General features: G+C 34.3%; 1 protein-coding gene across 3 annotated transcripts in view; it reads right to left on the bottom strand.

The window, feature by feature from the left end:
* Window positions 1-4,183: 4,183 nt before the first annotated feature.
* The window catches only part of Mat1 (CDK-activating kinase assembly factor), a 37,789-nt gene continuing 31,180 nt past the window's right edge, over window positions 4,184-10,792 (bottom strand). For all 3 annotated transcript variants that reach the window (XM_090406384.1, XM_090406385.1, XM_090406386.1), the window contains exon 3: window positions 4,184-5,238. In XM_090406384.1, coding sequence (XP_090262510.1) covers window positions 4,301-5,236 — 936 coding nt within the window. In that variant the 5' untranslated portion in view covers window positions 5,237-5,238 and the 3' untranslated portion in view covers window positions 4,184-4,300. The remainder of the gene's footprint in view (window positions 5,239-10,792) is intronic.

The following is a 10,792-nucleotide window of genomic DNA, read 5'->3' as shown; positions in this document are numbered from 1 at the left end:
GAATTTGTCATGGAAGGCTACCTTACAATACACTGCCTTGTACAACCAAACTAATCTAGTTTTGAAAATGCACTCGTCTGTTCTCTGACTAGCTAGTGGTGGTGTATGTGTGTGTATGTCTGTGTGTGGGGGGACATTACTTCTGTATGCCAATACACTACCTTGTACAACCAAACTAATCTAGTTTTGAAAATGCACTCGTCTGTTCTCTGACTAGCTAGTGGTGGTGTGTGTGTATGTATGTGGGGGGGGACTTTACTTCTGTATGCCAATACACTACCTTGTACAACCAAACTAATCTAGTTTTGAAAATGCACTCGTCTGTTCTCTGACTAGCTAGTGGTGGTGTGTGTGTGGGGGGGGAGAGGACATTACTTCTGTATGCAACTGGCTTAATTACATTAATCTGAGAAGTCCTCACAAAGATTCTTTGCATCTCAGATAGAATTCAAAGTCTTTCCAACTAGTAAGCATGTGATCAATAATGAGTTAGGAAGAAATCTGTCACTAAATAAATTTATTAAATGATAAATTTGGAAAAAATAATTGATTATATCAGTGGTTCTCATTCCATTTCATATGCCATCCAAAATTTGAAATCATTCAACTTGTGACACCCATAGCATGGTAAGAAGAACAACAAGAAAATGCACCTGAATTGGAAAAGATCAGAGTTTAATTCTTATGAAGACCGGAAAAATCTTTTCTTCAGCTTCTTTCAACTGAAGTGAGTTAGCAAGATTATTATTTTATTTATTTTTTTATTATTATCCTGAAAAATCTAGTTTTTCATCCTGCATACAAGCAAATCAGTCAAGGAACACTTACAATTAACAAATATGCTTAGTTGACAGTAGATGGAACAGTGAGTGCAAATGTGGGATTATGCAGCATATTAGGTGGCAGACAGTGTGGATACTGAATTATATAGCATGTAATTGGTATAGAATGTCCTCCTGTAATTAATCACTCATGAAGAGTCATGGCTATGGCACTATAATAATACAATTTTGTTGCGATGTCATAAGCATAATATTATTATATATTATTATTACTGTGTTCAAGTAGTCCAAGGACTCATTGCAGGAGGGTACTATTCCATGCCACTACACACACATCTAACCTAATAAATTCTCCTACTATACACAACTGCCATCAACCATCACCACATTATTTTTGTCTGTAAATTGTGTGTTCTGATGGCCGATTTGTACGCAGGATGAAAAACCCTACCACCTTCAATATAAGATTGGCTAACTCACCTTCAAATGAAAAAAAAAAGCCCATAAAGATTTGGGGAAAATCATTTTAACATAATTTCCAAATGTTATATTTTCTGAATTGAGTTCAGTGATAATCAAAGAAGCAAAGAATATTTTATTACTCGAAATTTAAATGACTGGCAAAGTTCAATTAATTTGAAAGTTGTGCAATTATGAGAAGGCCATGAAAATAAATTTAGGATACAATCATGGGTTTGGGAATTACTAGTTCCTGTCCATTAATTAACCATGGTGTTAGATTTTGGAGCTTTGAAGATTTAAAATCAAAACCATCTTATAAAAACCAAAAGGCAGCTCAGAGTAGAATTCATACCCAACATATACACAGCACACTGTTCACATGGAAAATTTTAGGTTTATCTAGATACCAAATTAAGTATCTGGAAACTAAACATGACCCAACTCAAAATTAAGTAAAATATGGAATAAGAACAGCCAAAAAAATTACATGCCCATTACACAAATCAACAAAGTAACTAGTAAAATAAGTGACTCCCCCACTTCATATCAGGGTTCTTTATTAGTAGTAAAACAAAACATAAGTTTGATTAGATATATTCAATGATAAAAATTACATAATTCCCCCACCTTAAAAAAATGTATTTTGTGAGACATATAAACAGCCAGAAATAAAGTACTTCATTATGTTAGTCAAATCCATGAAAGACTGTAAAGTTATAACAATTTGGTTACTGTGCTTGGATAAACTATATATAGTTCTTAATATAATTAAAACTATTCTTTAATTAAAAAAAGCAAAACAATAAAAAACTAGGGCATAATTTGGAAGAAATTTACTGTTCAAGCAGAGTAAAGAATTTGCTTAAAGTTGAACTTTTGAAAAACTTTTAATATCAAATATTAAAGGCTTAAATATTCTAAAGGCACCTAAATTTTGCCGTTAAGCTTACCTTTGTTAGTTTCTTGTTAATATTTATATCTTACACCAGAAAACTATCTGCACATGGACTGCCGATGGTCAGATTGGTAAAAAAAAAGCATGACATTTTTTTTTAGTCACTATGTCTATTTTGATCATGTTAACTAGATCCAAATTAAAGATACCCAGATAACCTAATTATATTTCACTAGATCTTTCAAGCTACATCACAAATCCCATTTTTTTTTTTTTTTTTTTTTTTTTTTATATTTTAGGCCAAATGGCCTGTTCACTGAGTAACTGGAATTTCAATAAACTAAACTTAACATTTTTCATGATTAATAGATGAGCAAATATCTCAATCTGTTAGACCTCTATAAATGCATGTGTGCACACTTTCTCTGGCCAATGTTCCTGCTTTATGGAATAAAAATACAAAAATTTCCAGGAGGTAAAAACTTTTTTCCTTCCAGCTAATATGACACTAGCTAACATCTTCAGGTAAGAAGCACTTAGGAATATTCCTCATGTTCTAGACAGAATCTTAACCTTTCCAATCTAAGGGTATCATCGCCAGCCTGGTTGGCCAAATCCATTTGCCAAAAAATGTGATCGACTCAAATACCACTGCTGGCATGGGTGTTTGCAAATGGCTTTAGGTCACAGATAAAATCACCCGATACAAATCTACCACTGTGTTTATCAGAAATGTGGAGTTGCTTTAAAATGTTTCATGTTTTGTCTCTAGAACCCTGGTTCAATTCCATTACTATCAGCCATATGTGGCAAAAAAAGCAAGTGTTTGTAGGTGAACTGGTACCTCTAATGTCAAATATATCCATTTGTATATAATTGCAATAAAAATAAGTTTTATGACTTTTATAATAAATCAGTCTTCCATTGTCACCGGTGCACAACATATTTCTGAATGTCCAGCCAAAGCAGTTATAACCCTCAGATTTCGACAAGTGTGCTATCTAATTCCATGCCTGATTTCAAGAAAACAATGTCAATCACAATGATGACAATAATTAAATATATATATATGATTTTCTTCTATTACTGAAGAAAATCATATTTAATTTAATTATTAATTAAAAATTAAGTAAATTAATTAAAATATTAATTATTAATTAAAAATACAAGCCATTAGGAAAAGGAAAACCAGGACTTCCTCTTAAACGATGACTTCTAAGACCGGAACAGGCTATGCTAGGCCTAAATCCTTGATATGCATGTGATGATGATGATGATATGATTTTCTTTGTTAAAGGAAAAAGAATGTAAAATATTGTAAATTAAAATATGTAGTTTTTATATTTCTGCATGCAAATATTTAATTTTTAATGCAACAATTACTATATTTTATATTCGCCTGTAAAATTATAACTTTTTTCAAAAGAAAAACAATCTATTTGATTACATGGTAAATACACTTTATTGCAGAAACCATTGTGGTGAATGTGAAAAGGGTTGGACACCACTGCTCTAATATGGTTGTTGGTTATTCTAAACCATTAAGCCTATCCACAACACTAATGTAAAATATGTTCACAATATTTTGAGAGGAATTCACAAAAAATAAATAAAAATTATATATATAACTTTACCAAGATACCATATCATGAAAAAGGTTTATAAACCTTATGGTGTACAGTAATATAGGTTGCACATCTAAGAGAGAAATGCTAATTTAAATATGGGCAGTGGAAAAAAGACATTTTGCAATCAGATGAGAGATGTTTTATCATTCATATTTTTTATGCCCAAAAATTTGCTAATCTACTACCACCATACAAAGGTCCAATGTTGGAAATTTTACATAACCTGATGTCACCATCATTAAACTTCCCCAAGGGTGCCATGAAAAATCACTCAAGTTCGTTGATCACAAATCCAATAAAATTTTAATGATATATGAATAAAGAACAAGCCATTTTAAAACTGGATATGACTGCCTTTTAATTTGGTAACATCTGATCTGGAAAGTTAAAAAAATAATAAATGAACGAATTCTGAATAAAGAATTTAACAAAAGCCTTTTTAATTGTGCACAGTTCAACAATTACATAAATTACAAATTGTATTTTACAGTACACAATGCAGCTTATATACAGATTCAAATTTCTTAATTAAATTATGACTGTTCTGAACAAAAATACAGTCCACTGAAAGCTTCCTGTAATGCACGATAACATGCATAATTTGGTAAAAAGCCTGCTGCCCTTTCCGTTTCTCCAGCAGCACGTACATGTTGCAAATAACCACCCTCCAAATCTTTAAAGTCAGGAACATTAGGTCCGCAGATATCAAGAACTGGTTCAACATAAACATATTTATTTTCTTCATTTTGTTTTGGTACAGGCAAAAATGCTTCCTGATGCTGCACATTAACACCTGTAGAAAATGTCAAAACTTTCTTTTTACGGGGAATTGGTTTATGTGTCTTTTGATGATGAATGGCAGAAGCATGAGAGGCAACAATCTCTCTAGCAGGGAGGTCTGAAAACATAAGTTCATCTATTAGTTCTTCCTTCTTTTTAACTTTAGACTTCTGCACTTCTTCCTCTTCCTCCAAAATTTGCTGCTGCCTATATTCTGACTCTTCCATTTCTGTCCTAAGCAGCATTTCTAATTCTTCCTCTTCTTTGCTTAATTTTCCTTTATTCTTAATAATCTGATTCTTATTTTCCTTTTTGTACTGCTCAATCTTTCGCTTAGTGGATTCAACATTAATATCATTAACTAAATTATAAATTATATCTTCTATTTCTTCTAAGTAATCATTATATTCACGTAATGTTGCAAAATCTTCCTCCTTTTTATTGAAATCTTTAAGAATGCGACGGCGAATATAAACGTCTCTTTCTACCATTGCATCTTCAAACATCTGCAATCTGAAGTTGCTTCTTCGTAAAGGAATATTACACTGAGGACATGATCCAGAACCTTTAACGAACAGAAGTTCCACACAGTTGTCACAAAGACCATGTCCACATACATTCACAAACAGACGAAGAGATGGATTTCGATATTTTGTAGTCTTACAGCGAGGACATGCTATATCATCCATGACTACAAAAAAAAAAGTTGATATTCTATTAGTATTATATATTTACAATATGCTTGATATTAAACATATTTCTATTTCAAAGTACTAAGACAAAAACATGAATTCTTTTAATAACCCTTAACTGAATTAACACAAGTCTGATTTAAATGGTGAAGCAAGTTAATCAAAGAGAAAAAGAGAGGGATTAAGCTTTAAATGATAGATTTAAAAGCAAAATAATGCATAAGTACAGGAATCAGCTGTTAGCTTCACAGCCGGGGATAAATGCCAGAATGATGAACTTGCATTATTAGAATCATTTGAAATTATTATTCTATATGGGGAGGAGCATATAGTTAAGTGAAGGGCAGATCATGCTTTAGTAATCTTTTATAATATAACTTAATTTCATAATGGCATTTCTAGGAAGGGATGACTACTTAGATATAATAACTAAAATAGTTTAATTGTTATTCCCCCCATTTTGCCAATGTTAGACAGTGTTACCACATCAATATATAAAAACTTGACCCATTTTTAAACCGTGATTGAAAATCTAACTTTAAATAATACATATATATTGGAAAGTTTTGACATCACCTCATTGATCACCAATATTCCATTAAATGACCTTAACACTCTTAAAAGACGTTTTTCCTTCTGATATCTTATATCACTTTTCCTTTGCCATCAATTCTGGTTGTTTTTCTTGGAAGAACAAAATTTACAAATAGATAGAGGTGGTGGTTATCCCCCCCCCCCCCATTCATTCCCACTTGTCAATTTTTATATGGAAAATTTTGAAAAGCAAGCAGCCATAGTCCCTCTCAAACTTCTATCTGGCTAAATATGTAGACGATATGTTCTCTATTTGACCTCATGGTCCAGATGCATTATACTCCTTCCTCAGTTATCTCAATAGTCAACATCCAAGAATCCAGTTTATGATGGAAAAGGAAAATAACAGATGTTTACCCGTTCTAGACACCTTAGTAACATGCTTTCCAAATGGTAACCTTTCTTTCTTTCACTCTACATAGAAAACCCATTCACACAGGCAGATACATTCACAACCACTCCCACCACTACCACTCTCAACAATATGGCATTATTAAAACTAACCAATAGAGCCTATATCTTTGACGAGATTCGGTTGAAAGAGAGGTTCCAGTGGAACCTCTCTTTCAACCGAACTCGACCATATACACAACACTTCCTTTCCAATGGCTACAGTGATTACAGAATTAAAAAAAATAATCAGTTCCTCCCCATTCCTCGACCATCGCTTCGCTTCAGAAGGATGTCAGAAATGCCATCATCATTCCCTACATCTGCCGTGGTACATCAGAAAAAATATCCAGGTCTTTAAAAAAGTATAACCTCTACACAGCTTTTAAGCCCCACTGGAAACTTGCTACTCTTATCTGTTCTACCAAAGATCAGCTCCCTACTTTCTCAGTGCCTGGAGTATATAAAGTACCCTGTTCCTGCAAGTTGGCTTACTTCGGACAGATAGGCAGATCAGCAATCATCCATTTAGAAGAACACAAATCATACATCTGCAATCACAACTATGGTCAATCTGGCCTAGCAGGCCATGTATTGGATACAACTCACAGGCTCTCCTGGAAGAAAGCCACCATGCTTCACCATAATAAATTTAAAATGGAAAGACTGTTTTTAGAATCTGCAGCGGCACTCAGAAATCAACTAAATTTAAATGAATATGGATGATTAAAACTTTCCAAAATTTGGGAAACAATAATTGTCAGAGGTCCCACGTTACATCCTAGGCCACCTAAAAAAGCACATAGAGGGCACACGACCTAGATAGGACTTAGAATCACCCACGTTTCACTTAGTATTGTGTTGTATTTGAGCATGTGTTACAAGAGTTATTTGGAATCCCTGAAGATGTCTCAGTGAGTGACTGAGACGAAATATTGGAAGTATTAAAATTAGTTTTTAATCCTTTCCCAGTGCTGTAAATATTCCATAAACCTACAACATGGCATTCCCAGCACTTAACATACAGATTCTAATCTGAAGTCATTAGCCTCTATATACAAGTAGATTAGTCGTGAAGATACTTCACATGCAAACTTTGCTTACACTTGAATAAAGGATAAACCAAGAATATAATTTCTTGGCAACTTTAATTTAAGGTGCTGAATGTAGTCTTTGTATTCAGAGATTCTGCTGTTGCCAATGCTGCCTGTTGGACCACAGTAGGGAAGATTACATCTTCAGGAAACTCTTGATAGACACCATGTAACTTTAGAGAATATACATAGTGTTTGGAAGGGTAGATGAAGGATTCCAATTTTTTGTGTGGTTCAAAAGTCGTAATCAAACTATTCAGTTTTTTTTTTTGTGCTTATTTCTCAGAAATGGCATGGATATATGGGATAGTGTTGGATATACTGTAGTCTTTTTTTGGGGGGAGGGGGGAGGAACAATATTTTTTGATCTGGGGACTGTCGACATTGGATAAAAAGGTATTGTATATGTAGTTATGATCAGGAGTGAGGAAATTATCATATAGCACATCTATTTCGCTTTTTAACCAAAGTCTTTTGGAAAAAACATTCTAGTGACTATCTTCAGACTACACAAAAAAAATTAGCATCCCTTATCTGTGCTCCCAGATTTGCTTGGAAGCCATAATCTGTGCTACTATGGCCAAACAAGCAGAATAATCAATATCAGAATCTTTGAATATTTGACAACACTCATTATAACCGTATAGAATTTGCAGACAATCCTTGGATAACCATCCAAGGATTGTCTGCAATGGCACAATCTGTTGGAAGGAGGCCTCTTTGCTTTACAAAAGCAACTAAAAGTATGGAAGACTGTTCTTTCAATCTGCTCTACTCTATAAAACAATCCTAACCTCAATAAATTTGGATGCATATAATGCCTTAAATCTGGGAACAATCATCCTCAAACTACCAGCACAAGAGCACCCAATATGCATGGCCTAATTTAGAACTTTAGGCCTTGCTTTGTTTCTTCACTTCAGTAAGAATTACATACTGCACATGAGTCTTTACCTGTATACTGTTTCTTAAAGATGCAATATGAATGATAAAAGTATAGGAAATAGTAACTTGAATTATTTTTTCAAAAAAAAAAAAAAAAAAAAAAAATCATTTACACTGATAAATTCAATTATTAATGAGTAAATTAATATACAAACTTAATACCAGAATTTTTATAATACACTTGAATGAATAAATGAAACAGTTATAAGATGATACTGCATGGAGCTCTGTTACATAAAATGGAGCATATGGGGATGGATATTAGGCTGGTAATATGGACAGGAGGATGGCTGATAAACATTAAAGAGTAATATGGAATCCAGGAGAAAGTGGGTGAAGAGCAGTGTGACATGAGGCCTGGAGGGCTCTATACTTGGGCAACTACTATAACTATTCAGCTGTTCGCTGATGATACAAAATTAGAGAACAATGTTCATTCTCATCTTCACATTTAATGGAATGAAAACAGTCCAATGAATATAACCCCCCCCCCCTTCCACACACACACATATACACATGGCAAATACAGAGAAACATGGTATTTCACCTGCAAAGGTGTCTAGAGGTTGAAGAAAAACACAATGAGTATATTACTTGAAAATTTAACATGCTGTTTAAAAAAATTGTTTTCCCCATGTTTCCAGACATGGTGGGAAACAAGCTTATGAGAAAGCTTGGAGCTATAGTATAGAATGAGGAGTTGAGCAGTAAGGAAATAAACATTGCTTGGGAACTGACAAAGTAATACATAACAGCATTAATGTGTGAATGTATTCCAAAGGGCAAAAGGCTGAATAAGGTAAATGTAAAATGGATGAATGAGGGACTTAAATGAAATCTGGAAGAAGGCACTTTGGAGGCAGTACAAGATGCATAATGGTAATAAGTTACATGAAAGTTATAAAAAACAAGCCAAGAGAGATGTCCTTACTAACTCAAATAAGGACAACAAAAGTGCAGTACGAGTAGAAATTGACAAATCAAGTGAAGAAAAACTCTAGTTTTTTTTGTTTTTTTTAGATATGTAGGAAGTAGAACAAAGAATAATTATGGTAAGGTGATGAAAATGGTAGAATAGTAACTGTTGCAGAAGACATTCTTGAGATATTCAGTGATCAATTTATACGGGTGGAATCATGAGGAACTTAATAATATTACTATTCCGAATCATATTAAAACAGGCATGCCAGTTTAATAAGATTCTTACAACAGCACAGGTTCCAAGAGAGTGGAAAGAAGACAAAATTGTTCCATTGCATAAAGTTGATGATTAGGTTGTGGGCTACAAATTGTAGGCCAATCAGTATCTGGAATTGTGGTGAAGGTACTATAGATTGGTGAGAAGTAGGATGCAGAAATTGGTTGATAACAGCAGTATCTATGTGGTTATCAGCATGGGTTTGTTAAAGGGAGATCATATTTTATTAACTTACTTGTGTATTATAACAAGGGGACAAATGTCTTGGACAAGGAAGATGCATATACAGTGGTATACTTAGACTTTGTAAAGCTTTTGATAGACTGCCACATGACAAGCGGTTAATTATTAAAACACTTAAGGAATAGAACAAAGTAGTTAAGGATATAAATTAAATTAAACTTTAATAAATATTTTCCGATATTTCGGCAACGTCACGTTGCCATCTTCTAAAGGAACTTACAAAAAAGTTACGTGCACGTAGGCACTACAACACAGAAACTGGGAATGAAGAGATGAAGCTATTGTTCTCCTAACAGTCCTGATGGTGCCCTCTAGCGGGCTAAGTAGGTGTTCTTGGCCGTTGGGCTGAAGGTCTGCTGATGTAGGCCTCCCAAATTTGGGGCAGTCGCATACAACCAAATTTGTTGAGGTTTGGAGAATTTCTTAGGGCTGAGGCTGATTCCATAAAGAGTCTTTCAAATTTGTATTTGCTACGGTGTATCACTGTAGCTTTCTTCCACCGTATTCTGTGGCGTGTATCCAGAGCATGGTCCGCAAGCCCAGAATGACTGTATTTGTGAAAACGGATGTAGTCCTTGTGTTCCGAAATTCTGATATTCGCTGTACTGCCTGTTTGGCTAAAGTAAGACAGTTTACAACTGCAAGGGACCTGGTAAACACCAGGTAGGTCTAGGGGAAGTGGTTGGTCTTTAGTGGAGCAGATAAGGGATGCCAATTTTCTGTAAGGTTTGTAACAGGAGGTCAGGTCATGTTTTTTTAAGATTTTGGTAATCTTTTCCGAGGTGCCTCGGATGTAGAGAATGGTGATGGATTTAGAGTAATCCTTGTTGTGGGGGGGGGGATCTGTGGTTTGTTGGTTCTAATATTTTTTGGATTTTTTTGGGGGGGTAGCCATTGGCTGAGAAAGTGTTGAGCATGTGATTTAGTTCAGTGTTTAGGGCCAAGTCGTTTGAACAGATTAGTTTAGCCCGGTTGTATAGTGTTTTCACTACTCCTTCTCTTTCACTTAAAAAAGAACTCTACCGTCTTTCCAAAACCTGCTACCAACACGGTAATCAACCTTTCTTCAGTCACCCTGAAGCCTGAAGC

The sequence above is a fragment of the Typopeltis vanoorti genome, chromosome 16, assembly GCF_054136105.1.
Source record: "Typopeltis vanoorti isolate ZY-2024b chromosome 16, IOZ_Tvanoo_1.0, whole genome shotgun sequence".
Taxonomy (NCBI): Eukaryota; Metazoa; Arthropoda; class Arachnida; order Uropygi; family Thelyphonidae; genus Typopeltis; species Typopeltis vanoorti.
Note: the sequence above shows the minus strand (reverse complement) of the source record. Positions and strands in the feature narration are given on the sequence as shown.